The sequence below is a fragment of the Pleurodeles waltl genome, chromosome 7 (genome assembly GCF_031143425.1).
Source record: "Pleurodeles waltl isolate 20211129_DDA chromosome 7, aPleWal1.hap1.20221129, whole genome shotgun sequence".
In the NCBI taxonomy this organism is placed as follows: domain Eukaryota; kingdom Metazoa; phylum Chordata; class Amphibia; order Caudata; family Salamandridae; genus Pleurodeles; species Pleurodeles waltl.
In genome coordinates, this window is record NC_090446.1 from 704,611,200 (window position 1) to 704,628,459 (window position 17,260).

Below are 17,260 nucleotides of genomic sequence, written 5' to 3' on the forward strand. Positions count from 1 at the left end.
CTTAATCGAAAACAATTTGCCCCACTCCAATCTGCCTCACTCAAATCCAAAACAATCTGCCCCATTCCAATCCGCCCACTTCAGTCTGCGCCACTCCAATACAAAAGTCTGTCCCACTCCAATCTGCCCCACTCCAATCCAAAACAATATGCCTAATTCCAATCCAATTCAATCTACCTCACCCCACTCCATCACAATTCACCACACTCAAATCCACCCCACACTAACCCAACCCACCCCACTCCATTCCACCCTAACACAGTCTGCCCCACTCCAATCCAAAACAATCTGCTACACTCCAGTCTGCCCACTCCAAACTAAAGCAATCTGTCCCTCTCCAATCCACCTAACTTCAATCTGCCCCATTCCACTCCAAAACAAGCTGCCCCATTCCACTCCAAAACAATCTGCACCACTCCATTCCAAAACAATCTGCCCTCTCCAATCCAAAACAATCAGCCCACTCTAATCTGCCCCACTCCAAACCAAAGCAAGCTGCCACACTTTTATTCAAAACAACCTGCCCCACTCGAACCTGCACCACTCTAACCTGCCCCACTCCAATCCAAAACAATCTGTCCTACTCCAATCCAAGCCACCTCATCTCACACCAATCCACCACACTCAATCCCAATTCACCCCACTCCAATCCAGTCCACCCTACTCCAATCCAATCCAGCCCAGTCTACGCGACTCCAATCCAATACACCTCACCTCAGTCCAATCCACCCCACTACAAAACAATCTACCCCTATCCACTTGTCCAATGCAACCCACTCCAGTTTATTCCACCCCACTCCAGCCCAATCCACCCCACTCTGATCCACCCCACTCCAAATTCACCCCCACACCAATCCAACCCACTCCCACACCAATCCAATCTACCCACACCAATCCAATCTAACCCACTCCAATCCAACCTACCCCAGTCCACCCCAACCAAATCCACTCCACCCATCCAATACACCCGACCCCAATCTACCCCACTCAATCAATCCACCTCACTCCATACCACCTCAATCAGATACACCCCACTCCAGTCCACGGCAATACGCCACACACCAATCCAATCCACCTGACCTCAATGCAATCCACCCACTCCAATCCAATCCACCACAATCCACCCCACTTCAACCCAACTCATCCCAATTCAGTCCACTCCACCCTAATCCAATCCACCCCTCAAGTCCACCCAACCCCATCCCATTTCAGTCCGATCCACCCCACTCCAGTCCACCCCACTCTACCGTAATCTACCTTAACCCATCCCAGTTCCGTCCACCGCCCTCCAAACCAATCCAGCCAGCCTACCCCACTCCAATCCACCCCACCCCAGTTCAGTCCCCCCTACTTCAATCCAATCCATCCACCCACTGCACTCCAATCCACTGCACCTCAATGCAATCCACCCCAATACAACACACATCGATCCACCCTACTCCACTCAGTCCACCCCACCCTACTCCAATCCACCCCACTACCTCAATTCAGTCCACCATATTCTACCCCAATCCACTCCATGAAACTCTCTGCCACTGAACTCTACTCCCCTCTACAACTCTACTCCTTCTACTCCACTTTACGACATGCCAACAAATCTACTCCACTCTACTCCCCACTCCACGCCACTAACATTTAGCCATGCTGAACAGCAGCCACACTGGTGTACAACATAGCAAAGCACATTGCCAATGGCTCTTGTATAGGTGAGACTTATTGGCTCTGCCAATGCTTATTTTGGTCTTTTGTTGCCAGTAACACTTGGGCTCCAGTGCCTAAAATGGACTGCCTGTCAATCTGCCTCTAGATTGCTTTTACGTCTTTAAAAAAAAAAAAAAAAAATCTGGCTTGTGCCATTTGATCCCCACAAAGTCTTATGTTCTTAGCACTCTAGAACATGTACACCAGTGTAACACTCACCATTGAAAAACAAGATGTGTAAGACGCTTCTTTGCTATCTTCAGACATGGATATGTTCAGGGCATGAGTCGAGGGTAGAAGGCATCCGCCCACTTTTTTGACAGAGTGGATTCCGTCTACTCTGCCAGGAGGTTGGGCCCCCACAAAAATATGCTAAACTTGTCCTGGTGTCATTTTTAGACACCGGGACACATTCAGCACCGCCTGCACGTTGTCTGCTTTGGTTACAGCAGCAGTGTTAGTTGGGGAAGATGCATATCAGCTTCCAGCTGGGCCCACAAGGGCTGAAGTTAAGGGGCCATCAGGTCTCCTTTTGTTGGAGTATAGTGGCTAGGAGCTATTGGGAGCTTTACGCCTAAGTGCAGTGAAGGGGTAACAAAGGTAGGTAGCTTATCACTTCACAGGTAGTAAAGATAGGCAGGCTTTTGACTTTGTTCAGTCCCTGTATATAAGATAAGACATATTCATGCACTGTAAGAATGTCAGATGTGTTGGTTTATCTCAGTATTTACACTAATAATTTAAATTCCACTATTTTTTACATTTCTTTTATAACGCAATAGCCCTGCTCATCCAAAGGCAGGGTTTCAGAGCACATTACATCACAGATGATTTACCAGGAACAGGAAGATCTTTGCTGCAGGTGTCTTAACGCCATAGGATAGTTTCAAATGCAGACTTTGCAACCAATTGAGCAGAACAGATTTACTGCCATGTGTCTCCTTGTAGCTAATTTCTTCGTGGTAGGGTTAAAAAAAACAAATTTATAAATTGAGGCCCGGATTTTGCGTCTGGGTTCCGTCACTTTTTTGGCACATGCCCGATTCAAAATCTCATTTGTTAAATATTGTAATGTGCGGAAATGTACTCCTGACAGACCTGTTAAACAGATGTGTGAGGTCTTAAGATCTGATGTCACTTCTTGTGAGGTCCTGGGCTGTGATGCCATGTATGATGTCATGTGCTGTGATGTCACTTGCATTCTGCCTAACTTGATTAGTCCCCTCACTTCTTTTTTTAGGACTTATGTACTGGATATAGTGATAACATTTGTAAATTGTTCCTTGCTTCCACAACCCTGTGGCTTCACAGGACTGTAATGAGAGGTCCTATTGTTACTAAAAATAATATACAATGTATCTCCCTTGGAGAAAAAAAGGGTTTCCACAGCCCTGATAGGAGTCCATCAACAGGCTTTAGAGATTTAAGTGGCACATTCAGTAACCTAATAAGCTACTGTTAGTTTAAAAGAGACTAGTGTGACCCACAACCTTGACACAGGCTTTCAGCCAAAGAAACGCCTTCTACAGAAATCCAAATTCCTCCAGAGTTAGCATGTAAGGAAAAACAAAAAGTAGCACTACTCCCCTATTATCATTTCAATGATAGACATAGTAAATAGACTGTCAACATTAACTCCCATTGGGGTTCGTGGGTAGAGAAACAGAAGAGAAATACATACCGCACGTTTCCAATTTGGAACATTGGCCATAGAAAACAAACAATCTCAAAACGACCAAACGCCAATCACCCTCAGAAGAACTGAAATTTGAGCAGAAGGCAATCGCAGTAAAATTTATAAGGAAAATGAAACTTATGGCACGATTTAGATGGACAGGTTACTCCACCACAACGGTCCGCAAAAATATAAATCTCATTACTTCCTGTGGGATTTATATTTCAGCGGACGGGATATCCGTCACCGTTGTGACAGAGTAACCAGTCTACCAAAATCTAAATAAGGCGCTTAGTTTGTCAGTTAATCCTGGAAAAAAAAACAGGTCTGTTTGGAGTCGAAGAATGAGAAACAATTTTCTTGCTTGGAATGACCAAGAAAGCATCAAGACCAACTCAAACCACCACGTTGCCTCCTCAAAGCTGTTAACAGTTGCACACTTGTACAACACGGGAGCCTACCGGCCTGCAGCAGAAATACAAAAATAGGGTACCTGAAGGATTCATTCCACTTTTTCGCTTGATTTAAAGCCGATGGGCGGTATATGTTAAACAAACAATTATATCAGTGACAAAGGAATTCAGAGGCAGTATCAATATATTACTACAGTTTGTCAAATAAAAGTTATTTTGTATGTAAATAGAGAATTCATGAAGTCTTCTATCTATTCGTGGGGGGGCTTGGGGATCAGCAGATGTCTGTAATAGTCGCGCGCCCTTGGTGTGTATTTCTGTCGCTGCTGCAGTATCCGTTTGTAATATCTAGTGATCTTGTCAGGCCTTCAGGAATGCTGAACAAAAGGGACCCGGCTATTTCTGGGCGCGCTGTTACAAATACCCTCTCGTACTTGAAGGCTGCGTTACAATGGAGAAAACTCAGTTCCACTGTGTCGCAAATTCTACAAAAATAGGAAAATGAGATTTCCCAACGAGACAGCAGTTGTGAAAGGCCGGCTAGATAATCTGCTTCTTTTTTGGAGCTGGGTCTTGTCATTCATTGTTCCACGTGCACTCCGATGGAGCTATAGGTCGGGAAGGGTAAAAGCAGGCTCGGGCTGACCAATAGGGGAATCAGGCAGTGCCAGAAGGGCTGGTCTGACAGGTCAGTGTGTGGGCCGGTTGTTTGGCTGTTTCTGGGCTGGATTTTGCTGTTGGTTTTCCTGATATTACCAAGAACACCGACTCCAGCAAGCACAAATCCATGCAGCCTCCCATACCTTTCAAAACGTCAGTGCAGCGTCTTTGCAAGTTAACTGAACCGACTTTGTAAATGTGGGCCCCTTTTTTAGCTATCCGATTCCCTACTGGAGGCCACTTTCATTTCAGGGCCTGGGCTTATTCTCAGTCCCAGACCGACCTTCGATACAGTTGTCATGCATTTTATTACGAAGCTGCTGCGACAAAAGAGCACCTTAAAGTGCTAGAACAGTTACAGTGCAACAGTGCTCAACATGAAAAGCATGTTGTGGGTGAAAATACCGATTCGAAGCATCTTTTCCGATCGATGGAAGCTGACATTACATATTAGAACATTTCCCGTGCGATACTATACTGACATTAAACGCAGATTGTTCCTACTCACAATTTGACGACTCCCCTGTGTTCTCTTAAAACGCCAGGCAGAAGACACCAGGAAGTCAGATTGTATTCCACTGCTCAGGGTACTTGCTGTGCAAGATTCCAGACCGCATTCTGGGAAGTGCTGTAAACAAAGGGCCTGGCCCCAAGCATGTTCCATATAGCTCTTCATGTTTAGTCGGGCGTTTCCGTGCTACTTTGAACCATTATCTACAGGTAGCTAAATTCAGCACAGGTGCAACTGCACCCATGAGTCCTTGCATGATCGATCACCTGTCCCAAAGATTGCTTCTTAAACATCAACTCGCACTTCCGGGCTGGAGATGGGAAGGGTGTGACAACCAAGAGAAAGAGTTTGAAATGTGCACTCTCGTGGAGTGACGAAAGAAAAAGAAACAAACATTGGCAAAGGCAAAAGGTCTCGTTTATACAAGAGCTATTGGCTTGGGCAATGTGTTTTTACATGTTGTACACCAGTATGGCTGCTGTTCAGAATGGGTAAAAGTGGCGAAGTGTCAGAGTGGAGTGGGGAAATAGAGTGTCACAGAGTGGATTTGTTGGAGTGTCATGGAGTAGGAAGAGTTGATTAGAGGGGGTTAGCGCTCAGTGGTAGAGTGGGGTGGAATAGGGTGAGTGAGTTAGAGTGTATTGCGAGTGGGGTGGATTGGATTCGAGTAGAGTGGGGTAGATTGGATTGGGATACAGTGGGGTGGATTTAAATGTGGTTGGGTGGATTGGATTGAGGTGTGGTGTGTTGCATTGGGATGGATTGGATTGGGGTGGCGTGGGTGTGTTAGATTGGGGTGGACTGAATTAAGGCAGGTGGACTGGAGTGCAGTGGGGTGGATGGATTGGATGAGGTGGACTGAACTCAGTGGGGTGGAATGGATTGGAGTGGGGTAGGCTGGATGGATTGGACTTGAGTGCAGTGGACTGAACTGGCATGGGGTGGGGTGGATTGGACTGGAGTGGGGTGGGCTGGGATGGATTGGAGTGGGATGGACTGAAATAGGGTGAGTGGATTAGGATGGGGTGGACTGGACTGAAGGGAGTGGATTGGACTGGAGTGGGGTTGATCAGATAGGGGTGGGGTGAATCAGTGTGAGGTGGATTAGGGTGGGATGGATTGGATTGTGTGTGGTGGATTAGGGTGGGGTGGATTGGACTGTGTGTGGTGGACTGGGTTAAGGTGGATTGTATGGGTTGGATTTCATTGGGGTATGGTGGATTGGAGTGGGTTGGACTTTGGTGGGCTGCAGTGGACTGAGGCATGGTGGGTTGGAGTGTGGTGGGGTGGAGTGGATTGGGGTGGAGTGAATTAGGTTGGAGGGGTGGACTGGATTGGCGTAGATTAAGATGGCTTGGAGAAGGGTGGATTGGACTAGAGTAGGGTGGATTAACATGGATTGGGGTGGACTGGAGTGGGGTTGATTAGTATTGGACTAGGTGGAGTGAGGTGGATTTGGTAGCAGTGGACTTCGTTGGAGTGGGGTTTGTTGGATTGGTGCGGTTGGGATAGGATGGATTGGACTGAGAGGGTTGGAATGGGGGGGATCGGACTGGAGTAGGGTGGATTGGATTGGAGTGGGGTGGATTGGAGTGATGTGGGGTGGATTGGATTGATGTGGGTTAGACTGGAGTGGGGTGAGGTGGATTGGAGTGGGGTGAGGTGGATTGGACTGGAGTGGGGCAGGTTGAAGAAGGGCGGGTTGTTTTGGATGAAAGTGGAGCAGATTGAAAGGGATTGGAGTGGGCAGGTTGTTTTGGATTGACGTGGGGAAGATTGGAGTGGTACAGATTGTTTTTGATTGGTGTGGGGAGGGCTGGAGGGGGTGGATTGGACTGAAGTGGAGTAGATCGGCTGGACTGGGGATTGGAATGAGATGGTTTGGACTGTGTGGGGTGGATTGGATTTAGTGGGTGGCTTGTAATGGAGTGGATTGGATGGGGTGGATTGGAGTGTGGTGAGGTGAATTGGAGTGGATTGTGGTGGACTAGGTTGGAGTGTGGTTGATCGGATTGCAGTGAGGTGGTTTGGATTGGGGTGGGATGGACTGGATTGAAGTGGGGTAGATTAAGGAGGTTTGGAGTGGGGTGGATTAATGTGGGGTGCAATAAAGTGGATTTGTATTGCAGTAGGATGGACTACAATACGGGTGGTGTGGGTGGATTGAAGTGAGGAGTATAGGGTAGCAGAGGACTTGACAGGAATGGGGTAGATTGGATTGGAGTGGGGTGGGTTGGATTGGAGTAGGGTGGGGTGGGGTGGATTGGACTGGATCAGACTGAAGTAGGGTGGATTGAACTAGAGTGGACTGTGCTGGAGTGGATTGGATTGAGGTATACTGGACTGCAGTGGGATAGATTGGACTGGGCTGGGATGGATTGGTGTGGGGCGGGCTGGATTGGAGTGGGGCAGGTTGTTTTGGATTAAAATGGGAAAGACTGAAATGGACTAGAGTGGGGCAGGTTGTTGTGGATTGAAGTAGGGCAGATTTGAGTGAGGCAGATTGTTTGGGTTGAGTGGGGCAGACTGGAGTGGGACAGATTGTTTTGGATTGGAGTGGGGCAGACTGGAGTGGGGCAGACTGTTGTGGATTGAAGTGGGGCAGACTGTATTAGGGTTGATTGGAGTGAGGTGGAATGTGTTGGATTGGGGTGGATTGCATGGGTGTCGAGTGTATTGGTGGGGTGGATTGTATTGGGGTGAGGTGGAATGGAGCAGGCGTATTGTTTTGGTTTGGAGCGGGACAGATTGTTTTGGACTGGAGTGGGGTGGATTGGAGTGGGTCAGATTGGAGTAAGGTGGATTGGAGTGGGTCATATGGTTTTGGACTAGAGTGGGGCAGATTGTTTTGCATTAAACTCAGGCAGATTGTTTTGGACTGGAATTCAGAAGATTGCAGTGGGCCAGATTGTTTTGAACTGGGGCAGATTGGAGTGGGTCATATTGTTTTGGCTTTGAGTGTGGTAGACTGGAGTGGGCAGATTGTTTTGGATTAGAGTGGGGCAGATTGTTTTGGCTTAGACTGGGGCGAATTGGAGTGAGGTAGATTAGATTGTGGTGGGTTGAAAGAATTAGTGGGGTGGGTTGGAGTTGACTGGATTGGTGTCTGTATGGTTTGGATTTGAGTGGGGTGGATTGGATTGGATGTAGGTGGGGGCACAATCATGTGTTAAAGCATAATATCAGAAATTACACCTAATAACGAAACAATGTTGCTTTGCAATTTTTCAAACAAGATAATCGTCATCGTTTGAGAAGAGCACCCACAAGCAAAAACAAAAGAAAACACGAGTGCAAAGTGAGAAAAGACGACTTGGCAAAAGAAGAGAAAGTTAGCTATAAAAAAAAATATACAACTTTGCAATTTTGTTTGTCCTGCTAGGCATGTTTTTGCCTGTCACAGGCCTTCTGTTTGCAGGGCACAAGAAATTAAAAAGAACAAAATAGTACCTTGATCACGTCGGGAGCACCAGACGGGGACTGATTAAGTTGAATGAATCTGTGCTTGGTCCCTGCTACACAGAGATGAACGGAAATGATGCCATGACTGCAGTGACTAATTACAAGGCTGTAAAGAAGAGTGCCACAAAAGTCAGCAAAAGCTGAGCAGCAGGCGGGCTCCAGTCACTTTATTGTAAAACACGAGTCTCGCAAGTGAGACACAATTGCATGTGTTCACAGGCAGGACCCTAAAAGAATGTCAGAATTGGAAGGATGGCAAAGAAGACATGCTCCAAGGGAAGAACACACACAAGAAGAGGAAGGCAATCCATTGAATAAGAAACATGCAAATGAGTGTGATAGTAAAGTCAACCAATGTTAGGCATTGGGCAAGGTTCTAAGAACACTATGTTCAAAATAGATCTTTTGCAACTAGACAGCTTTCTGGTAATTAAAACTTAAAAAGGAAAATACAGTCATCAACGTGCTGAGATACTATGGGGCATATTTACAAAAAAGTGACGCATCAGCTCTGATGCGCCACTTTTCTTGTGTCGCCCTGTGCCCCCTAACGTACCCATGGTAGCACTGTATTTATTATACAGCGCATGTTAGCGCAATAGCATCATAATTTATGACGCTTTTGTGGCACTTTGCTGGATTAGCACCATAAATGTTTACACAAGTCCAACAAAGCACAGGGAGGCCCGTAGGTTATTATGGGAGCGCCACTTTAACACCTGCCCTGTGAGCAGGCGTTGAAAATGACAGAAAAAAATGGCGCAGTGAAATCTTGTATATTTCACTGCGCCACTGTTTTGTGCCTCTCTGTGTGGGAATGCCCCCTTTGCATACATTATACCTGGCACAGGTATAATGTGGTGCAAGGAGTAAATATGGTGCATGATGGGGGCCTCCTTAATGTCTTATTGTAAAAAAATTACACTAGGGTGGCGCCAGGCGCTTGTAAATATGCCCTTACGTTTTGTATTATAATCTCAACAAAATAAAAGTAACTAGATGAGTCACAAATACTGAATAAATGTGCCATTAAGTGGCACTAAAATTAGGAATAAAGGAAGTATACATAGTTTACTACTATGATTCACACGTAAAACTAATCAGAACTCAATTGAATAGCAGACATTTACAAAATGGCCTCTGTGTGTTTTAAAGTGAAGTGGAGCCATAGCTGGGCTGGGCTGTGGCACAGTGGTAGAATCCATCCATCCATGTATCAGTGTTTGTCCCCATGATCACAGGTTCAAATCCCAGAAGATCCACTCAGCCTGCACCTTCCAAGGTCAACATAAAGAGCATCAACAGCATTACTTGTGGATAGTGCTAAGAGACCCTACAGAGTAAAAGAGTGCTCTAAAAATAGGCATTTATGTTATAGGTTGATCATTCGTGTCTACCAAAATGAGACAGCGAATCTGGGTCTAGGGGTCACAGATGGCTCCAAAAGAGTGTGCCAGCAAGTAGATAAATGTGTCTGTCAGATTAGTTCTCTAAATACTTATCATGGCTACCACATGCACTTGTCTGATCGGTCCCAAAAAACTACTAACCTGCTGGGTTTCAAAACTCCACTGCTAACAGACCTTCCCATCCTAGTGAGCCCTTTTCTAATGGTACTTGGGACATACTGCAATAAAAAATATCACAATTCCATATTTTCCTGCAAAGACCCTTCCTCAGAGTGCTTTAGGCAAGTCGTAGGCAACATAACTAAAACAGACAACTACATTTCCTTTTAAGAAGCTTGGAATCACATTACGATTATTTAAAACTCACCACCTTAAACCAACACACTTAAAATAATGTCTCAAACCTATTGAAATGTGTGTAAACTGATATAGAAACATCAGTACTTGAATTCGCAATAAGTAACAAGCACTGGCAAAGCCAAGCTGTCTTGTGTGCCAATGGTGGGCAGACAATGATATATGCTTTGCCAATGCCTAAAAAGATCTCGCAAAGCCAATGGTAGCAACCACCAAGTTAAAAGTATAAAAAAACAATACTTACAAGATGGCTGTTGGATTGTATGATGCAACATGCGTTGACATGTAGCTACAATCAATGTCGTGGCCATTTTGAAAGAATAAAAGCAATGTTTTTTCTACTTTCAAGACGACTGCTATGTTGCACCACAACAATGCAACTGTCATCTGGATGGTATAGAAAACAAATCCATAATTTTAACATGGTTGGTTGCCGCTACTGACTTTGCCAAACCCAGTGCATTTTAAAAATATCCAGTGCTGCCACAATCAACAGTGGCTACCACCATGGCATAAAAGAGGGGGCCCACTGGAGGGAACCAAAGGAAAATGATGACATTCACTCCCATGGAGTGCTGAGCCTCAACTAAAAATAAATAAAAGAAAAAGCATTTGCAATGCAGGGGGTCTCGCGTTTGCTTGAGTTAGAGCTATTAGCGTAGTAAATTCCTAACTGGTCTTTTCTTGCCACATAAATTGAAAAGTAAAATAGTTGACATAAGCAAGCCGTTTTCAAAGGGCAGCGGCTGCCATGAGCGCGAAGGAGTCACAAAAGGAAAAATAAGTTTGCTTGCAGTCAAGCTTGAATTTATCCATGTAAGAGGGTCAATTGCCAAGGAGGAAACAAAACTGCCCCAAACATAAAGCATTTACCAATGATAAAGGATTTTTGAAAGGCAAGACCATGAACTAGTAATAGTGATGGGTGTGCAGTGGGCGTGGTTAAAAGCTCACAGATAGATAGCAACACATCAGAGCACTTGCGCGCTCAACCTAAAAAAGTGAGAGTTCCATGACACCAGCAGTGGAAGGACATAGCCTATCCACTGAAAAGCAACATTAAACAACCTATGCCCTAGGGGTGGGATAAACACAGAATTGAGAGGAAACCCATCAATAAACAGCAGGGAATTGATACCGACAAGAAAGCAGTCTAATCATGAGCAATGGCTGACAGAAAGCCTATTATATTGTATTGCATACAATGCTGTCAGCCACAATTAGCTGGTGCTGTCTGAAGGAGATTGCAAAAACAGCGGAACCATCAACAAAACAATCCATGTGTTTTTATGGGGCTGAGAACCTACGCAGTTCTATTATTACTGAGTCTAACGATGTGTCAACGTAATTATACTGAAAGGCCAATAGTCCGCCTAACCCCCCAGCCCATTTAACTTTTAAACGCATGAACCATTTCTCAAGCCATGTTATACACAAATGCTGATTAGAAAAAACCCTATAGTTTGAACAGGTAGACAAAAAATGATCTTAACATGAAAGTGACAAAGGAAATTTAATGTAGACACGGGCAACAATTCCACAGAACACTTGAGACTTGGGTGCATAAGATGGTTAGGTGTCTCCATATTTCATTCTCAGCGTTATGCACTGTACAGTCGGACCATTTGAAGAACACCACGTGCCCCGTCACACCAGCCCCCGCCCCGGCGGCCACTATGAGCAATCCATAAGAATGTCACCCTGACAGGAGAGGGCGTTTCCCGCTCAGTGACAGGAAGTACCTCACAGTGATAGTGTGCGGTGGCGCTATCAATCCGGTCTACTTAAGCAGCAACACTGGGTCTGACCATTTTACCTGTTCCATTTGTAGTTTAAAAAAATGTTACGTTCTGCAGCTTTTTGACAAAGTAACAAGGGGTTTGGCATTGACCCTTCACACGTGCCTCGAGGAAGTGCACGCACGGACTTGTTACGGAACAAATACTTACATGCACACAGCAAGGACAGCTTTTGGAAAACTACAACCAGGATACCGTTCTCTGGACTTAAACACCCATTAAAAACTAAAAACGCATTGCACGCAGACTCTAGAAACTTTAAATATCTGTTTATTATAAATATATCACTATCAAACATATATACGTACTGCATGGTTAGTTGGATTAAATTGTCATGATCAAGAAATGCTAGATCTTTAACTCCGGAGATTTTTAGAAGATGATTTAATTAGCTTATCAAATGGACAACTGCGCCTCTACTTTAACGCAAACAAGCCTACTCAGTGGTGGGATTGATTGAAGACAAATTGAAACGAAGGAGCCGCCCCCTCCTCCTTGCAATGAGACAGGAGACTACGATCCAGATTTCAAAACATTTATCCCAGAGTAATAGTTCATCCGCATGAACCTGCCAGGCTGTTTTACAGAAAATATTTAAGCAGGTACAACGGACACCAGTCTTGAGAGGGGAGTTGGGGGGGGGGGGGGGTGGAGGGGGTCCTACCCTACAAGCAAGACAAGAAAAATGCCTACACCAGGGAACTTTGAAAGGCTGGTTTGGTTAAAAACGTGTCTACATTCTACACACACAAAAAAAAAAAACGTTAAGTAATACTCAGAAAACAACGAGGAGACTTGGAGATCTGAAAAAACACGATGACGCATATACCCAACGTGGATAAATGAATGCACGAGTTGCAAAGCTTTATCATCTAAGACTGGCCAAAAGACCGTCATCGGAGAGACCCCTATAAGTGATCTGTTTTAAAGGGTGCCCAGGAGAGAGAGTAGAGTGGGAAACACGATCACGGGGAGAGGGGGGCGGGGTGCAGTCTCTGGGGGGTCGATAATTGACAGAAGGGGTAAACCGCGAAGACAAATTTAGGTGATAGGTTTTCAGGTCGTCTCAAACCTAATATAAATCTAGGTCATGTGCATTTCAGACCACCAGAATTTTCGTTAAACTTCGCTCCAAAATCTGTCCTACCCCTTTAGAGAAATGTGGTTGCAAGAAACCCATGGACATAAAAACATTTTGCACTGCCCACGCAACAAACACCGAATTAACTTATTAAGCCGGAACTAAAAAAAGCACAAAAGGTAAGGCAGTTTTTAGGCAGCATTGAGCGCCTCTCTTTTTTTAATAATCTTGGATTGAACTGGAGACCACTCTATTTTGAAAGTGACCAGCAACTACTGCCCATGAGTGAAAAACCATCCATTGAATATATGCAAACAGTTCACAGCACATGATGTACATGTGCTGCTTTAAAACTTCCACCCAAACGAAACCTACAAACCGATGATCGTCTTAATTAACAAGAATCACCAATTAAAAACACATTTCATAGATTAGACGTTACCTTGAGTTTGTAATTTTCCATGTTATTGTATATTACTACCCAGGTAAGTACACTCCTAAATTTGACCACTATTTAAAGTCACCGAACTGAAATTTAAGGCGAAGCTCAATAGTGCTTTGTACAGTTTTCCAAGAAGGCAGAGGGGTGCTCAAGAAAGTGTGCCATTACTGCTAGACTATAAGCAGCCCTTTGCAGAGCATACATACTACTGGCTATAAAATTCTGATCTTGGCCTGCGCTTCCCTACGGAGCTGTCCGGCTCTTCTTCTGCTTCATGAAGGGAGGAAAAAGATGCAAAGGATCCCCTGGTTTTGGGCTTCTTCTTCGGTCCTGCAGGGGCGTTAAAAAGCAGTTTGTTCAAAGATGGCGGTTTCTTGAGGCCCTTGGTGAGTTCATGAAAAGGGATGTCTTCAGATAAGACTCCCAGGAAGGCACTGGTAGACCCCAGGATAGAAGCAGCAACCTTTGAGTTCTTCTTGACGGGAGTGCCCTGACCAGCGATTAAAATGCTTGGGTCATCCAAAATGTACCGTACTGCCAGTGAGGTGCTTTTTTGCAGGTATTGATGAGCCTTTTTCCCACTCCAGTCCCTGAGGTGAACCTTGGCATCATAGTTCCTGACTAGCTTGAGGATGACCTCTTCGCGCCCATGTATGGCAGCTACGTGTAGAGGCGTGTAACCACCAAAGGATTTCATGTTGACATCAACTTTCAAACCTTCCTTTTTGGCAATTTCAATCAACGTTGTTAGCATTTCCGAATTGCCACTCTTTGCTGCCCAGTGGAGTGCAGTGAACCCAGACATGAAGTCCTTCTTCTCGATTAGCTCGGAATCGTTCAGCAAAAGACCGTAGAGGTGATGGGACCAGCGGCCCGCCGTGCTTTTCACCAGCCAGTCGTGCTCTGCAGACTCCAGTGGGACAGTGTCTGAGAACTTGCTCTCCTCATTTGCCTTTAATGATCTGGACACCCTTTTGAGGTGTGGGGATCTGGCCCCAGTTTCATCATGTTGTCTTCTCTTCGTGTGAGGAGATTTAGGCCGAGCCATATTAGCAGAAAGGGATGATGCAAAATGTTCCTTGTTTTGAAGAAAGGTCCTTTCCTGACCCGTGCCGATGTCATGCTGGTTTTCATCCTGTGTGATTCTGATGGGCGGCGGAGGACACCTAAGGGGCAACATGAAAGGTTTCTGAGCAGGTTCTTTGTGTTGCCTCCTCTTTGCTTCTGCAGTCAACATTTGTGGATTGCTTGTAGGCTCTGCCTTGTCTATCCTGGTCACGAGGGTAAAGACAGATTCTCTCATCTGGTCAGGGTCATGAGGGTCTCCACTTTGCTCCTTAATCTTTGCCAATGAAGGGTCATTGGTCAGAAGATCTTGTACTGCCTCCTCATGCTCCTCTGTATGGGCACAGGTTGGCAACATTCTGGCTCGGTTAATTGCTTGTTCCAGAAGGTCCAGGGATCGTCTCCTGGGTGGTGGGTCAGATTCTGGGGAAAGGTAGCCTAGTGAAGAATGATAGTCATCCAGAGCTCCAAGGGAGAGTCTCCGCTCCCCACCCAGACTGGCATTCCGAACACCTCCTGCTGAAGCTTGTGCAGCTGGCATTCTGTAACCAGCTGCAGAGGATCCCTCTTGGGGACTACTGCAACTCTCCTGACAGTCTCTACGAACAGCTTGAGGAGCCCTGCGCCTTTGTGGTGTTTCTCTGTTTTCTAGATCTTGGGCCTCAGTGTATGGTACCACCTTTGGATGGCTATCACCCTCTCTTGGTCCACAGGGCCACTCTCCTTGGCTCCTGGTCTGGGGTTTCTCTTCTGCAGGAGTTGTACTGGGTTCCTCTGTGGAATAACTACTTTGGGAGCTCTCTCCTTGGCTCCTAGTACTCTCTCTGGGTCTCCTGGTTGCCTCTCGCCTACTCATGGGTGGGAGATCGTCTTCTTCATCCTTGGCTCGGGTCCCGTCTCTGGAGCTTCTGAGATGCAGGATATCACCAGTTTTCTTGCTAGAAGAGCTCTCTTCACTGCTGGTGATAGGAGGGGTCAGAGGAGCAGTGTCCAGGCTTCCCACCCCTTCCCCTGCGTCGAGCAGCTGCAGGTACTTCTTCCTGAGAACCACATACTTGGTGCCATCCTCATCCTTCACCACCGCCAGGGTGTTCACAAAGCCCTTGAAGCGCTCCCGGTTGGCAGCTTTTTGGCTGGGGTCTGAGGAGTCCAGAAGGGGTTTAAATCTACCCAGTAGCTCAGAGTTCTTCACTTTTCCTCCCTCCTGCAACAGGAAGTGCAACACAGTCTCCTGACTGACTTCAGTCATGCTGCCAGTGCTGAGCGGGGTTCACTCCAGGCCCTGGGAGACTAGATGCTGAGGGGGAATTCTGGGAAAGAGACTGCTGGTGATAAGCTGGGGGGTGGGGTTACTCCCGAAGAAGAGGGGTGATGGCCAAAAGAGTGGGAGAATAGTCCTAGGGAAGAACTCGGGGTGCGGAAAAAAACGAGCAGTGCGACAGACTCCTGTTAAACAGCAAGTTGGGGCGCAGGAGTTCTCAGGCACAGGAGAAGAGTCAAAAGAGAGGGGCAAGATTTGGCAACGTGGTGCGGGCAGGGGCTGGGCAGACCTAGGGAAACGCAGTGGACAGAGTCTTGGGGCAAACAGAGCAAGCCCCACTAGAAGAGTTTTGGGACAGATACCTAAGAAGCGGTAGTGGAGAAGTGAGTGGAAAGGCAGGAACAAGGATAACAGGAGGGTGGAATCCTCGGCAGGACGAATCCTGAGGGCAGGGGAGAAAGTAAGTGCAAAAAGAAGGAACGAATATTGGGAAAAGTAAGTCCCGCTGGAGTAGGGGAAGTGTTCTGGGAACAGCAGGAGGTCTTGGATTATGAAATGAAAGTCCAAGGTAAGAGCAGATCACAGGGAGCCTTCAACAGAAATATTTTCTAGAGGAGAATCCCGATTAAGCAGGTCGGCCAGGAATCTGGAGCAGTTAACGAGGTCCAGGGGAGTCAATATAAGACCTTGGCGTGCAGGACAGGTGAGACAGGTTCCTCGTCAGAGTAGAACGTATAGGATCCTGGGGGCGCAAAGCACGTACTAAAGAATTAAATCGCAATTCCAGGTTCCAGGGAAGCAGGAGTGGCTCCGTGCGCGGAAGAGGAGCTCCGGTGCTTTTTAGAGAGCCGCCCCGGTGCTGTGATCAGGGCGGGCTCGCGTGGCTCTCACGGGGAAAACTCAAGCAGGTTTTTGTGAAGCGGGATCCCGGATTGCAGGGAAGATCCGGCGTGTTCCCGGGGATCAGGAGAGGGCCTTTAGATACACGTCGTTTTTCTATTTTCGGATCATAGCTCCTGACACCCTAAGGCAGTTTCTTCCAGCTCAGCCCTTCCCTCTGGGACTCTCAGTGTTATTACCTGCGCCTTCCGGGGTGAAACTTTAGCAGCCAATCCGTGGGCGCGCAGCCTGCAGCCGGCGCGAGCAGGAGAGGCTCAGCGCCGGACCACAACTCCCACGAGCACCTGAGCCGGTTGGGCTGGGTTAAAACACACCTAAGCCGCACAAGAATGCCTCAGAAAATGTAGTATCTCATGTTGGACAGTATGCAAGACTAAATTCACGTATGAAAACTCGCCCTGCAAAGAGCTTAGAAATTGTTGCAACATGTCCCTGCAAAGTGCCTAGAAATGGTTGCAAAATGCTCGAGTGCCTTCAAGGCTCGCACACCTAGGTACCCGCAATGTGTAATGCCACATTAGTAA

The 17,260-nt window shown here is 46.5% G+C and overlaps 1 protein-coding gene across 1 annotated transcript; it reads right to left on the bottom strand.

Moving 5' to 3' along the window:
- Nucleotides 1-12,240: 12,240 nt before the first annotated feature.
- On the bottom strand, nucleotides 12,241-16,921 carry SOWAHA (sosondowah ankyrin repeat domain family member A). The gene has a single exon (XM_069244735.1). It carries the CDS (start codon nucleotides 15,822-15,824, stop codon nucleotides 13,716-13,718), a length of 2,109 nt encoding a protein of 702 aa, XP_069100836.1. The 5' UTR covers nucleotides 15,825-16,921; the 3' UTR covers nucleotides 12,241-13,715.
- Between the last annotated feature and the right edge of the window lie 339 nt (nucleotides 16,922-17,260).